The sequence below is a fragment of the Barbatula barbatula genome (genome assembly GCF_947034865.1).
Source record: "Barbatula barbatula genome assembly, chromosome: 25".
In the NCBI taxonomy this organism is placed as follows: Eukaryota; Metazoa; Chordata; class Actinopteri; order Cypriniformes; family Nemacheilidae; genus Barbatula; species Barbatula barbatula.
This window is the reverse complement of record NC_136788.1, coordinates 13,815,889-13,830,935: the sequence shown is the minus strand read 5'-3', so window position 1 is coordinate 13,830,935 and position 15,047 is coordinate 13,815,889. Positions and strand designations below refer to the sequence as shown.

The following is a 15,047-nucleotide window of genomic DNA, read 5'->3' as shown; positions in this document are numbered from 1 at the left end:
GGGACATGTCCCCACCACTTCTTTGGAATAAATTAAGAAATGCTTGCAGAAGGTGTGTATTGTTTAGGGGCCATTAACATCTTAAACTCGAAGAAAACGCTGGATGCCCTGCTTTTTCTCAAGGTTAAATAGAGGTCTAATAGTAAAATGAAAAACAGAAATATTATAACAAATCGTCATCCAATTGTCCTAATGCTTTATACATTAGCCAAAATACATAAATCTACCACAAATCCTCCTTATTGACCTATAGTTTACAGTATTGATTCACTGAATTTCTAGATTTTTAACCATTGGTTAAGCATTTGCCTTCTTATTTGAGAGACAGTTCATGAATAAATTACAATCACATTAAACAGGATGACCAAGACTGGCTGATAACATTGGACTTATTATTGAAAACCTCCATTTCACACAAAGAAGGATTCAAATCTTTTCTGATGATTGTTTTTTTCTTTGAAAAGGAAGTTAAGAATATTTAAAAGTGTGTGTAATGCTGTGGATGCGAGCCAATGGATATATCAGGTGTGACCAGTGTGACAGCCTTTCAGCTTAGCGCGTATCAAACAAAGGACATTTTTGGCTTATATCTATTTAGCTCAGTGAACATAATTGACTAGGATAAGACAGAGAATACGGTGGTCTTTGTGAGTGCTTACCGAATGCATGAGGTGTGAATGTATAAAAATCACTAATATGGACAAACGTCTTGTGCTGTTACTACTTTTACTACTTCCAACCGCTGCTCCAGAAGGTAAGATTTCAGATGAAAAAAAAAAGCTTTCTTTTCTTATTTTTCACTACACTATTTAACTTGCCCTAACCTAGTACCAATTAGCAAAATGTGACAAAACAAATTACTTCACTAAAAATATATTTACATTATAGTTATTTAGGTTTCATTATTAGATTGAAGCATGTGAAGATATAAAAAAAATTCTTAATTGTCCTTAATTTATGTATGTTTAATGGAGATGTGTCTGTCAGTCCAAGACCAGTTCATATACAGTATATATCTTTCTTGTCCACATGATTTTCTGTTCAATGTCTATATTCAACTGTTAGTTTCCCTAGTGACAGATGATTCAATAAAAAAACTTCTTCTTTGGGAGAAGTCAAAGCTCATAAGTGAAAGTGTATCGACACTATATTTACTTGTAAGGCATGTTTCTTATAATAGGTAGCTATCAGTTTTTGATCTTTTGCTGTAGTAAAAAGTATGCTGGGAACCACTTTAGTGTGACAAGGGGCACCAGAAGTTATGGGTCATTCCTTTTGCGCAGTATATTTTCATGTGCCTGTCAGTCTAAACGGATAGACAGACTTTCTTCATTTTATCCATTGTCTAATCAAAATGTTTTAAATAAATTAGTTTATTTTCAAAAAGCCAACTATATATAAAGAATTCATTATTTTTGGAGACAAACAAGCCACTGGCATAAATTCATAGGTGGGGCATTGCCATATGAAAATATATCAAAGGTGCCAATATGCAATATTTTCTTGCGACTACTTAAAGCGACTTACAGAGACTTCAGGGAGCAATACAGCTATATCATACAGGAGCAATAATAGAATAGTTGCTAATACAAAGTTACTAGTTTCAACAAATGCAAGAACAATACCTAAGAGAGAGGGTAAGTGTTTTTTTCTCATTTGTCTGCCAAGTGTTTTTGCAATAAATGGGATTAGAGAGACAGGTCTGTAACTGTAGTAGAGGGGTCCGGTGTGGGTTTCTTAAGTGGCGTGACCTGGGCCTGTTTGAATGTGGATGGAATAGTGCTGGTGAGCAGGGAGGTGTTGATGATGTGTGTGAGTGCTGGTGTGAGTGTGCTGGATGTGACTAGTAGTCCCTTAGGTCAGCAGGATTCTTGGTCTTGCGCCATTTCCTTTCTGTAGCCCTGATTGTACTCCGTTGCTCACGGAGGACGTCAGACAGCCAAGGACAGGCGGTCTGGAGGACAGAGGAGGTTATCTAGACTGGATGTAAGTGTTGAGCATAAGGTGTCGGTGGCAGTGTCAACATCTAGAGATGCAAAGTTGGAGTTTAGAGACAATATCACTTTAGCAGACAGGGTGGTGGGGAGAGAGTCTAAAATAATCTGGTGGTGGTGTAGGTGTAGTGCATGTAGGAAGGAGCATGTTGAAAATGATGAAGAAGTGGTCAAAAATGTGAAGAGGTGTGACTTTAACGTTATCTTTGGTGCAGTAATGGGTGTAAATGAGATCAAGGGGATGATGTTTTGAATATACATCACACCCTGACAACTATATTGCACCTTTGTCCTCCGTCCTCCAGACCGCTCACGCAATCCCCTCCCGCAGTCCAAGTTTACCAGAGCAAGCAGGATGCAGTCCATGCCCAGACAAATGTGATGATAGAGCTGGACAAAGGGCGTGGCGACTCTACAAAATGATTAATGATAATCTTAAATAAAAAAAAAATATTTTGCCTTGTTGTGCAAGCACTGTCGAGCTTCGGTTGAGGCTGCAACTTGACTCTAATCCTAAAAGACAGATAGCTAGGTAACCTAAAATACTCTTTCAATAAATATGTGTTTATTTTAAGCGGGTAGTCTGACGTGGTATTTTGCATTGTGAAATCATCCTACCTGTTTATTTTGTCGATGTGGTATTGATTATATTAAGTTTTGCCCTGCGGTAGGAAAATCTGACAGGGTAGGACAATTCAACACCGGCTGTAATAATATGACATTTAGGCCTATTTCCAGGTGTGTGGTGGCACCGGTGAAACACCTACGCCACTGCATTGCCCTGGTTTTTCAACCAACAAGCTTTCTTCACAAAATGTCCTGTTTTTCCAGTGTAGACCACAGAGTGATACGGCTAGATAAGGCTGCGAGCCAAAAGAAAACAAAAGTAAACTGAGTGCAACGCGGAAATTGATCTGATATAATCTCAATGAGATAAACTTCTCACAAGGGTGAGACTGAGGACAGTTTAAAGTTGGTCATTTATGTGAGTTCTTCCCGAATGCATGTTGTATCAATAATAATATGGATAAAATTTGTGTGCTGTTTCTACTTTCTCTTCCAACAGCTGCTGGAAATGGTAAGACTCCGCCAGAAAACGTTTCATACAATTATTCAAATTTCAGAAGCCTATAACATCCCAACCAAACCACGTAATTGCATTTTTGCTGCATGATGGAAAAAACGGATTAAATGTAAAGCGCCCGTGTTATCGTTTTAATAATGAATGTTACATTTACACAAATTTTTATAATGCACGTGTTAATAAAGAAATGGTTGTTGTTATTTCATGTTTTCCATAGGTTTTCCATTTCATGTTGTCCTTACCCTAACACAAAATATCAAACATGATATAAACATATTTACAGACAAAATTTATCTCAGATGATAATCTTTGCATTTTAATTTCAGATTTCTTTGCAACATTTTGAATGACGATGATTCAATAAATTCCAACATTTTTTTGGAAGCATCAAAACTCATTTGGTTTGTCTTGATAGATAAATAATAATGAAATAGTAAAGAGTGGAAATGACTTTCCTCACAATTACACAAAACACTTGTAACATAAAAAAGCAGCTCATGATGATGATTGCTTCATTTTCCCTTTATCTAGTAAACTGTTTTAACTAAATTTGACTTAAACCTGTTCTATATAATTTATAACTCTTTAACTTCTTTAACCTCTTTCAGCTATAATTATTTTGTTTTAGAGTGTCGCTGTTTTTATATATTTTCACAGACTCTTATAACTTCTGGGCATCTGCCATTTACACCAAAGGAAAAACTCCTTTTCCCCAGTATAGCGCCACAATGATGTTGAATGATATCAGACTTCTGTACTATAATGGTGAGGCAGACACCTTCATTGGAAGAGGAAATACAACAAATGAGGAATCACTGTTTAATACTAATGAGCTGCATAACGTGGGCCAAGCCATACAAAACAGATGGGCAATAGTAGAACACTTCCACAAACCAGAGGGTAAGCATTGTCTACAATTTGTACAACATTGGAACATAAAGAAAATGTAAATCATGATTGACAGAGTCACAATGTGTCCATCAAGGGATAGTTTTACCAGAAAGACCTATATTGTGTCCCTTAAAAGGTATTACTGTACATTTTTTTACATACAATAGTAATACTTTTATTTCTGACAGTGTTTTAACAGATTGAGTTACTTGCTTTACCAAGTAGCTTTAATCACATTTGATTGTTTTGTAACTTAGAAATATCAATCAATATGTATGTTTGTCATAGTGCTTGTATTTTTCGTGTACATTTTTTAAGTACATTGTCTTATTTTGTGAAGGTTTTGGTACTTTTCAATTACTGGTAATGTGTCAGCTGGAACAGGGCCGACCAGGACAAATGTTCACATGGGAGGGTTTACAAGGCTCCACCATAGATGAGTTCCATTGGTACAATGGTACTTTAAAATACACAGCTCAGGTGTCAACAATCAATTATGATGCAACTTCAAAGCAGTTTGAAAATTTCTTTTACCCTACTTGCATACAACTGCTCAAGGGTTTCCTTGAAAAAAGAATAAATCAAGTAAACAGAAAAGGTAAGATAAATTAACTTCCGGTCAAACTGTAAAAAAATGAAGAATTAACAATTAATAAACGAACAAACATCCTTGTTATGCTATAGCCGGTTACACCCTTAAACCTCACATTGTTTCTACTCTGTGTTAATTTGTTTTTCCTCTGTAAAACAGAAGGTTAATGTTTGAAGAACATTCTGGCCAATGTGTGTAAATAAACATTTAAATGTACATGATTCGTCTGCCATATTTCTTCAACAGTAAAACCTGAAGTTCGTTTCGACCTCAAATCTTCGGGGCCCCATCTGCGTTGCCTGGCAACAGGATTTTACCCTCGTCCCATCAATATGACCCTGTTCAGAGACGGAAAGCTTGTACCTGATCATGAGATCACTGGAGGAGATTTTCTGCCCAATGATGACGGGACGTACCAGATGAGGAAGATTCTGAAGATCAGTGCAGATAAGACACACATATACAGATGCACTGTCTCACATGTCAGTCTAGACAACGAACTGGATGTCAGTTTGGGTAAATAATATACTTAAAGAAAACTAAAATACAGACAAAATCATGTTAAATCTCAATGTGAATTTTACTTATGAATTATGTTTCAGAGTATAATACCCGGACACCATTAATGTTAGTGGCCATCTTAATCCCAATAGTTTTGGCTTTCGTGCTGATCTCTGTGACTGTAGCTGCCATAATTCAAGCAAAAAAGCGACGTGGAGGTAAGACAGAAAGTGAAAAAAATGGTTCAATAAGCTTAGTATAGCTTGTCTAAATTCAAAGTTATCGATGTTTTCACCGTGAGGCTCTTGGTTGTTAATATTAACATGTGTGCTTGGTGTTGATCTTATAGTGACGGTAACTCCTGTTTTTCTTTGGAGGAGGCAACATGGAGGTAAGACAGGTGAAAGTAATGGTTTAATGATCTGCACTTACATTTATAGTGTTTATTCAATTATAATGCTTTATTCTTTTAGTTTTAACAGCATTTCATCTTCTTTTTAATCATTCAAAATTCATTTTATTTTCAGTACCTGTGCAACATGTGAACAGTGTGGACTCCGGTCACAGCAATGATTCAATGATTAATGATTTGTAATACCGTTCATTACAAATTTCTTCACAAAATCAAGCCTTTTAATTTCTCCATCTTTAAATATTCTGATATATGTGAAAAATGCTAATGTTATAGAAAAAGCTGTGTATTTATTTTGTGACTGTACTATAGCGAATAACTATAAGCTGATTTAAGTACAGAACTACAATAGTTAACAAATAAATCAAAATGTGTCATTTGGTGTGACAGGAAAAAAAAATGAAGATAAATCTGTCAATGAAGAGAAAACTATGCTATTTTAGATTATAAATATGAATAATATATTAGTTTCTGCTGTCATAGGACACATGTACAGGATATTTATCAACAACCCAAATGTGACCTGATTATCCTCACTTTTACTATTTAAACCCAAAACAGCTTTCTCTAGAATTGAATGTTGTTCATCTTAAATAAAAATCCATGTCGAAAGGTATTTTCTGCAGTATGTGTTTTTATTACACAATGGCAAAGTCATTCATTCAGTTAACTTGTTTCAACTGCACTTGATCCAAATCAGCAGGCGGCGCTGCAGAGCACCAGTGCTAAACACGAGCCGCCGAGAAGCGAGTTGATGACGGAAGTGAATGGCAGGACCGTCTTGTAGTTCATTTAAATCTCCATGTGGTTGTAATTGTCACGCTTGAAGACAAAGTCTGCCATTTAAGTCGATTAAAATGGGTAAAAAAGGCAAGAAAGAAAAGAAAGTTAAAGGAGCGGAGAAAACCGCCGCCAAAATGGAGAAGAAGGTTTCGAAAAGGTCGAAAAGAGAAGAGGTGAGTGAATTTATAGTTGAAATGGTCCTCCAGATACCAACATACGCGCTGTACAGCCACTTACACCTCTCGCGTCATAATGCAATGCTGATATGCTGCATTTGGTCGTAACAGGAGGATTTGGAGTCGTTGATCGCTGAATTTCAATCTATTGACGCGAAAAAGACGCAAGTAGTGGAAACCGCGTGCGCGCCTCCGTCCTCCAGGTGCGTCTTCATGTGTGTACAGCTGTCAATCACGTGACACTTGATTGACAGCTCTTTCTCACGCAGGTTGAACGCGTCTCTGTGCGCACATCCCGAAAAAGACGAGTTGATTTTATTCGGAGGGGAATTCTTCAATGGGAAGAAGGTAACTGTTCGATGAGAGTTTTCTTTTTGTCACTCAATTTATTGTCAGTTTATGTTTTGTCATATGGGTTGGCAACTATATCTATCTATCTATCTATCTATCTATCTATCTATCTATCTATCTATCTATCTATCTATCTCTCTATCTCTCTATCTCTCTATCTCTCTATCTCTCTATCTCTCTATCTCTCTATCTCTATCCCTACCTACCTACCTACCTACCTACCTACCTACCTACCTACCTACCTACCTACCTACCTACCTACCTACCTATCTATCTATCTATCTATCTATATCTATCTACTATCTACATGCATACATTTATATATATATATATTATATTATGAATGTATCTCATCCACTTAACATAACCACGTGTTCTTCGAAGCTTGTATTAAATCAAATGTCCCTTTTCTCCTAGACGTTTCTTTACAATGAGCTGTTCTTCTACAACATTAAGAAGAATACTTTGGTCAAGGTAGACATACCGAATCCTCCACCAAGACGCTGTGCTCATCAGGTATTCAAATCAATACATTTGGAATAAAAATAATAAAATGTAAATGAATTTGCTTACAATTTTTGTGATACAGTTTCAGAGTTCACCACCAGGGGGCAGACCGCATTTAAAAGATCTGTGTCAAACCTCTTTTTGTCTTCTCCCTGCAGGCTGTCATAGTTCCCCAGGGTGGTGGGCAGATGTGGGTGTTTGGAGGGGAGTTTGCATCCCCTGACGGCGAGCAGTTCTATCACTATAAAGATCTGTGGGTGCTTCACTTGGGAACACGCACATGGGAGCAAATCAAGTGAGTTGTTTTGTTTGTGAGAACTCACCGCGGGCCGAGCAGTTCTCAGAGATGTATAACAAACGAAAGGGAATACTTTCTAGGATGAAGTCGTCGACAGACATCATTCTACATTTTGTGCTTTTAACCAAAGAGAAGTTATAGATTACATAAAGTCTATTTAAAGCAGAATTCTTAATTAAACATTCAGCTTTATTTAGAAACGTCACATTACGGCATTGGACAAATATTGATGTCTGATATGTCTTTCTAAAAAGCAAACAAATCCTTTCACAGAAACTATAGTCATGTACAGTTCGTGTACAGAAGGTGTAATCGTATTTGCAGTTCATAGAAATTCAGCTCTGGATGTTAAGAGGCGTTATGCTAGACTATATAGGTGATAGATGAAACAGGATTGACTTTTGACTTGTCGTGCTGCTAGTAAGAGTTGAAATATGCCCGTTGTGTTCTCGTAGAGCTCCTGGCGCTCCATCTGGCAGAAGTGGACATCGTATGGTCCTGACCAAAAGACAACTGCTTGTGTTCGGGGGATTTCATGAAAGCACGAGGTACGGGTCATTAAACAGTAGAGAAACATCCACAAATGTATACAAATATTATAGAATGTTGTACAGTATTATACAATATTAAATAGTAAGTTATGTCATGTTTCCTGTATTATGTCATTACATTCTTACCAGTTTGTACGCGTCACTGTTTCTAAAGTGCTGAAAACGGTGTAAACTGAAAACAAAAACAATGATGTAAACTGTAAATTAGCATAAATAAAAGTATGGCAATTATTTAGTGACAAAAAATGCTTAGGTAAAAACCAATGTAGGTCGACCTACAAAGGATCTTCAATTTTAAGAATGTGTATTTAAAACCATAAAAGCTAATTTAATGATATAATTTACATTATTCTATTAATGCATGTTTTCTTCTGTACAGGGATTATATCTATTACAACGATGTCCACTCATTCAATCTGGACACGTTTACTTGGAGTCGCCTCCAACTATCAGGAACCGGCCCCTGCCCCCGTTCAGCCTGTCAAATGACCCCCACCCCAGACGGCAACGGGGTCATCATCTATGGCGGATACTCCAAATCTGTACGTTCTGTGCAATCATGACATGATTAAATTCACCTCAAAGTTCAGACAAATATGAGTTCATTGTTATAATCGGAGTTGATGGTACACTTGGGTTGCATAGGTGTGTTACTATAGTACTTGAATGTGTACCATGGTACTGAACAATTACTATATTCATTTACCATGGTGTCTACTCCGATACTTCAAACCGTTTTTGTTAGTCAACCAGAAACCATGGTATTTATACAATCCAAATGTGTGATCTCATTCGTGTGTCTGCAATTTCATGTCCTGGAACGAGGTTTCACATCATCATTCGTTGTTTAATCATGTAACAAAAAATGTAACAAATGTAATGGCGAAAACTCATTGGCAGGTTTTAAAAATGTCATGTTGTGACATCTGGGCTCATCAACTTCTTTCTCCAGTCCATTATATATAAACAATATAACGGTTTAGCCTGATAGTGTGTGAGCATGTTAATGGTAAGCGCAGCTGTCTTCATAAGAAAGCCAGCTATTGTGTCATTTCCAGGAGCCTGTCCTTGAGTAAACCCACGAGAGTAAACAGACGTAGGTGGTAATAGCTGCTTTTCTCTTCCAGAGAGCGAAGAAGGATGTGGATAAAGGAACCATCCATTCTGACATGTTCCTGCTGAGGAGGGAGGGCAAAGAAGAGAATGGTACCATCATTAAAGCCTGCGCTATCACTCCCCAACTCTCCTATATGTCTTTGGACATGCGTTTTTTATCTCAGCCTTTTTTCTTTCATCTATAGATCTATTTTCTTTCACCTGTGGTTTATATGTTTTTCACAGTATTCCTGTAGCTTAATATGTAGGATTGTTGGAAGCACGGTAGACTCTACATGTCATGGTTTTGCTGGGTGCTGTCTTACAGAGAAGTGGACCTGGAGTCGATTAAACCCGTCAGGAGTGAAGCCCCCGCCCCGGTCTGGTTTCTCACTGGCGGTGGGTCCAGGGGGCCGTGCACTCCTCTTCGGTGGTGTTTGCGATGAGGAGGAAGAGGAATCTCTAGAGGGAGATTTCTTCAATGACCTGTACTTTTTCGACATCAACAAAAACCGCTGGTTTCCTGCCCAGTTGAAGGTTGGCATGTGGTTTTTCAATTTAAGGAACGTCTTAATTTTGTATTAATATATTTATGTTCACTTTTAAAAACTTGCTTTAGTTGAAGTTCAAGCTTCTCTCTCCGAGTCTCGTGGTTTTGAAGATTAGCTCAACCATACACGGGACTCTAAAGACTGGACAATGTGTTCTACTGAGCAATGATGAATGAGTGCAAAAAAAACCTTTTATTTTTAAAAACTAACAAAATGGTTGTGTTGTTTGGCAGGGCAGCAAGTCGGAAAAAAAGAAGAGACGTCGAGGAAAGAAGGAAGAACAGACCAATGAAACCGAAGAAGACAAAGAGGCAGCACAGGGTCCCACTGAGATTATTAAAGAGATCGTTGCTGAAGATGGAACGGTAATGACCATCAAGGAGGTGATTCCAGCCCCACATGCAGTGGAGGAGAGTGAAGAGGAGGATGAAGATGATGAGGAGGAGGAGGAGGCGGCCGCAGCGGTTCCCTTGGTAGAACCCTGTCCTCGCTCTAGTGCCATGGCAACGGTGAAGCACGGCAAGTTGTATTTGTATGGAGGAATGTTTGAGGTGGGAGATCGACAATTCACCCTCAGTGATCTCTACAGCCTGGACCTGCATAAAATGGACCAGTGGGAGGTTTTGGTGGAAATGGATCCCAGTAAGTACAAATCAGCTAGTGAAAAAAATATTAGGGATTGTCTTTGAAAGTAAAGAAAACACAGTAGGCTGTCAAACGATTAATCGCATCCAGAATAAATACAAGTTTTATGTCTGTGCACTTTACATATTCATTTTGAATTTACAAAAACATACACACACATGCATATATTTAAGGAAAGTCCAAAAATATATTTTTTAATGATTGGTAAATATACTTTGTAAATAGTACAGACATGTATCATGTAAACGCAAACTTTTATTCTGGATGCGATTAAGTGAGTTTAATCATTTGTCAGCCTTATAGTAGATGTACAAGGGCAGACAGGGCTCACAGCAAGATTTAAAAAAATAAGCAATTGTGTATCTGTGCATTTCATAACAAAACCTTCATCATATCCTACTGAATTTTAAAAATGTATTTTTTTTTTTTTAAACATTATTTAAACATTTCAGAAGATGAAAACTATCTGACAAGGATTTTGATGGAAATAGTTTATCACAAAGCCTCTAGAGAGTTAGTTATACAAATGTGACGCGTGACAAATTTCCAGCTTCAAGCTATTCATCTGTTCACACTGATGTGCAATTTAAAACAATCACAGGCAATCAAAGTAAATTCGATTTAAAAAGATGCAACATATTTTGATATTGATACAACAGATGCCTAAACTTTTAATTACAGAAACGCAGGAGTGGCTTGAAGAATCAGAATCAGAAGATGAAGATGAAGACGAGGAAGAGGAAGAGGAGGCGAAAGGGGGCGAGGAAGACGAGGATTCTGTGGAGGAAAGTGAAGAAGAAGGTAAAACTTCTTGCAATTTCCTTCTTCAATCTGTAACATGCGTTTAATGCAGTGTTTTTCAACAGGGGGACCCCAGTTGACTTCCAAGGGGACCTCAAGGTTTCATTTAAAATATGACAAAATGGCATAAATTAAAAAATTTAAGAGCATTTTAATAATAAATAGTTTTTTTCCGGTTAATGTCAAGCTCTATAATATTTAATATTATTATGCTTGAAAATTATAATTTTTTGTGAGTGGGGCCTTTGAATATTGTTGAATACAGTGGGGGTATATAAAACCTACTTATTTTTACACGGGTTTGTCAAATGACACCAGACATTTCCTATGAAATCGTACCCAACAACTGAATTTATAAATCATAATAAAAATAAGCTTATCTTTGTGAATCAGGGTGATGTGGCGACAGTTTTGAACAAGGACTTTTTATGTACTTGCTCAATAGTTGTTATTCTTTTTATAACCCAAAAAGTTACAGATTAGAACTTACTTTAATATAAAATGCTTTTTAAAATATAAAAGTCGAAAAATAATACAAAATGTTACATTTCACATTTATTTAACAATAAAAAGAAAACGCACCTGTCAGGCAGATCGCATTTTTGTTCTGTGCTCTGTGATGGGTAATGATCGGAGTTGTGATCCGGATCAGGCTCGTGGTGGTTGACATGACAGGATGAGGTTTTGCCGCCAGGATCCAGGTCAAGTTTTCCTGATCCTCTTTGACAACCAGAGCTGTGTGTTTCGCTTTGGGGTCCTTCTCGCGTAAATTAATTATTGTTAGATTTCTGTTTCGCATGTCAGTTGTAATAACGTCACCAATTGTTAGCTAGTGGCTTACTCACGGTCGGGTGGAATGCTAAACAAATGCACTTTGTTTTCCTATTATGTATCGACTGCCCCAAGCTTTTCCTTTGGTGTTTGGTCTTAGATCTGTTTAGAGTTTGTCTAAAAAGCAATGGTTTTAAAAAAGGACCCAGATATTATTAGACATCACTTGGCAACAAAAACTTTTGTTTTAGTTTTTCCCTTGGCTAGTTTAGTTTAAAAGATAGGACATACATGGGCATTGAGTACTTTTATGTTGTGTATTCCTCAGATGCAGAGCACCCCCCCGCAGAGCCAGGAGAAACCTTGGCGGATTATCAGACCCGGACTGAGAAGTACTGGATCGGCTTGGGCCGAACCAACATGGGCCCTGACGCAAAAGACAAGAAAGTACAAAAGGTCGGCCTTGCCATGGCCAAGGTGTTTTATGAGATTAAGGAATGAGTTTTGTGCAGGTGTTGATGGATTTGAGGGATGGGCGAGGCTGTATTATAATAATGTGTGTATGCAGAGAGAATTAAAGTGTTTGTATGTGAGAAGAGGAAGGGAAATTTTATTTTACTGTGTATGCGTTTGAAATGTGTGTATGTGCACGAGGGAAAGAATGAGCGTATGTTTTGAAAGCAGTGAAAACATGTTCCCCAAACTTAAATGAAAGATTGTAACAAAATGTACATTATTTGTACGATATCGCTGCCTTCTCATCATTTTGTCTGTCGGTTTTGTTTTAATTGTGTGCTTTTTTAATCCAAAATGACTTTGAGTGCATTTTAGCTAAACATTATCAGTGTGTTTTTATCTTTATTGAACACCTTGGTATTGTTAGCCACTAGCCACTAAAAAATATATAAATGCAAAGTCTTGGTAAGCTAGTACGTTGTCTTTGACTCCATATATGATTCATTATTTTTCAGAAAAATGTAACAGATAATGGCTAAAGGGTGAGCACAAGTGTGGAGCATCTTTAAGACGTTTCGTCAAGAGTTGCTCAAGCTGATGCTAATAGCAAAACCAGAAAGCAATCACAGTTTCTAAATGAACCGCGTTTCTCACATTGACCTATTTTTTTGTTGGCTGTGAAAAGAATGATGCATGTAGAAGGAGAAGCTAATGAATAATAAATGGAGGAGAGAGATGGATGAACTCAAGATTATCCAGCCAGCTGTCTCAGCTCATCGCGGCCTCTTCTTTCTTCATCTTTGTTTGAAATTCTGTATATAAAGATGGCGTTTATAAATAACTAAAAAGTCTCCATTTGTACAGCACAGCTCTGACGCTGAGAAGCACATGAAACTGCTGTCGTCAGAGGTACGTCAGGAGAGTGTGTGAGAGAGAAAGGGGGACAGAATGGACTGAGATGTTTGTAGGTCATGTTGGTGGATTATTCTGATGTCTGTTTACCTAGTGGTTGTCATTATGACCTCATTAATCTGTTGAAGTAATAAGATAAAGCTTTTGATTGAAGATAATGGTTGGTAATTGAGGCTTGACTAATTCCGTAGCTTGGGGACACTTCCTTGCGATATTTAATTTGTTTGGACACTTTGAAATAGCTTCTGAATGAAGATCTTTTCCTTTTGACTGAGGGCAAATTTCACAAAAATAAAGTTTTTTATTTGAAAACAAATGATGTGCAAGTTTGTAAGCAAGGTTTGCGAACACTTACCTTCTCTGTTCATCCTCTTTTAGACAATATGTTAATAACTCTTCAATTTGCAAGTTGCTTTAGATAAAAGCGTTTGCCAAATAAATAAATGTAAACGCTCTTCAATGGTCCGTCAAACAGGTAGCCACACCCAAAACAAATAGCCCCGCCCAAAGCCCAGCGATTTCTTGCGTTGGTGTTTTGGTCCAACTGGTTGAGATGCCCAAAGAATTGTAACAAAATTTAAGTGCCACACAACTTTTAAAGAAATAAACCTGCCAATAGCTTATTGAAATGTTTCTGCATATTTAGCAGTGTTTATATCAAAATATTTATTTTCTTCCTTTAATTCATGCATAATGAATTACAAATTGAAATTTAATAGAACAAAAACTTTATCATTTCAGACTTCAAATGCTTCGAACCGTTTGAAGTAAAGAGATTTGTTAATCTAGTCAAATGACATTCAAATAATGAACATGAATTTAGTCAATATGCAACAAGACTTAAAGGGATTGTTCAACCAAACATTAAAATGCTGTCCTTTATCATTCATCAACCTCAACCTGTATATCACTCTTTCTGTGAAACACAAAAGATATTTCAAGAAATGTGATTTAGTATATAAGTCAGCGTGGGCCACTATTGTTCAGTTACCAACATTCTTCAAAATATCTTTTATGTTCTGCAGACAAAAGAAAGTCAAAGGTTTGGAATGACACGAGGGTGAATAATGATTTTTAGCTGAACATTCCCTTTAATGGTCATTAAATGGCTTTATGGATTTTACTTAAGCAAAATCTAATATCGCCTTTTTTATTATGTTTTGATTTTGTTCTGAAGTGTGATCTGGTCATGTATTTGTAAAGGTCATTTTAAGAACGCACCGTTTCTCCTTCTCTGCTTCACTTCCTTCTTAACTTCCTTACCAATAGATTTAAAGAAATGACCCATAATCCTCTTCTGGTGCTGGGACAAGCTTGAGCTCTGCACAGAGAGTCTGTTACAGTAATCTCAGCCAAAATTGGCTTAACTTCCTAGCAGACGTGCAACAGACATCCACCCGACAAACAGGCAGTCATACCCGCAAAGTAGAGACGTTGACATTTGTGTAAAAATGCCACCAATTGGGTCTAAGGAAGTGTTCTGATGTAATCCCATTACAAATTCAAGCATCCCACAGGTTTGTGAAATTACAGCTTTGTAGGGTGCGCGCACTGTTTACTACACCGTTTAATGGCTAATGTGATCTCGCATTGCCATTCCAACACACTGTTTGCTCTCCCCTCCCTCTGACACACCGTCTGTGAGATGCAAGACTGAGAGGTTGCGCAGGTGTCTC

The 15,047-nt window shown here is 37.3% G+C and overlaps 2 protein-coding genes across 6 annotated transcripts; both read left to right on the top strand.

Annotated features, from left to right (window-relative positions):
• The first annotated feature begins 506 nt into the window (after positions 1-506).
• On the top strand, positions 507-6,089 carry LOC306890292 (antigen-presenting glycoprotein CD1d-like). 5 transcript variants are annotated; one of them, XM_079449901.1, is made up of 7 exons: positions 507-754; positions 3,736-3,978; positions 4,310-4,567; positions 4,808-5,077; positions 5,164-5,280; positions 5,412-5,453; positions 5,590-6,089. In XM_079449901.1, exons 1-7 carry the CDS (start codon positions 667-669, stop codon positions 5,655-5,657), a joined length of 1,086 nt encoding a protein of 361 aa, XP_079306027.1. In that variant the 5' UTR covers positions 507-666; the 3' UTR covers positions 5,658-6,089. The 5 variants fall into 5 exon arrangements, 4 of the variants coding, with proteins under 4 accessions (XP_079306027.1, XP_079306028.1, XP_079306029.1 ...); XM_079449902.1 differs by having other exon boundaries at positions 597-754; positions 5,215-5,280; XR_013786265.1 differs by having other exon boundaries at positions 602-754; positions 4,808-5,067.
• An 80-nt stretch (positions 6,090-6,169) lies between these two features.
• Positions 6,170-13,825, top strand: klhdc4 (kelch domain containing 4). Its single transcript, XM_079449898.1, has 12 exons — positions 6,170-6,430; positions 6,545-6,636; positions 6,703-6,781; positions 7,202-7,300; positions 7,450-7,586; positions 8,045-8,137; positions 8,520-8,682; positions 9,268-9,346; positions 9,564-9,772; positions 10,020-10,428; positions 11,113-11,232; positions 12,332-13,825. The coding sequence occupies exons 1-12, from the start codon at positions 6,332-6,334 to the stop codon at positions 12,502-12,504; spliced, it is 1,752 nt and encodes a 583-aa protein (XP_079306024.1). The 5' UTR covers positions 6,170-6,331; the 3' UTR covers positions 12,505-13,825.
• Positions 13,826-15,047: the final 1,222 nt, after the last annotated feature.

Coding starts and splice junctions, on each gene's coding strand:
- LOC306890292 (XM_079449901.1), top strand. CDS start 667: ATGAGGTGTGAATGTATAAAAATCACTAATATGGACAAACGTCTTGTG. Junction 3,979..4,309: donor ACACTTCCACAAACCAGAGG/GTAAGCATTGTC, acceptor TATTTTGTGAAG/GTTTTGGTACTTTTCAATTA. Junction 5,078..5,163: donor CGAACTGGATGTCAGTTTGG/GTAAATAATATA, acceptor ATTATGTTTCAG/AGTATAATACCCGGACACCA.
- klhdc4 (XM_079449898.1), top strand. CDS start 6,332: ATGGGTAAAAAAGGCAAGAAAGAAAAGAAAGTTAAAGGAGCGGAGAAA. Junction 6,637..6,702: donor TGCGCGCCTCCGTCCTCCAG/GTGCGTCTTCAT, acceptor TTTCTCACGCAG/GTTGAACGCGTCTCTGTGCG. Junction 7,587..8,044: donor CGCACATGGGAGCAAATCAA/GTGAGTTGTTTT, acceptor GTGTTCTCGTAG/AGCTCCTGGCGCTCCATCTG.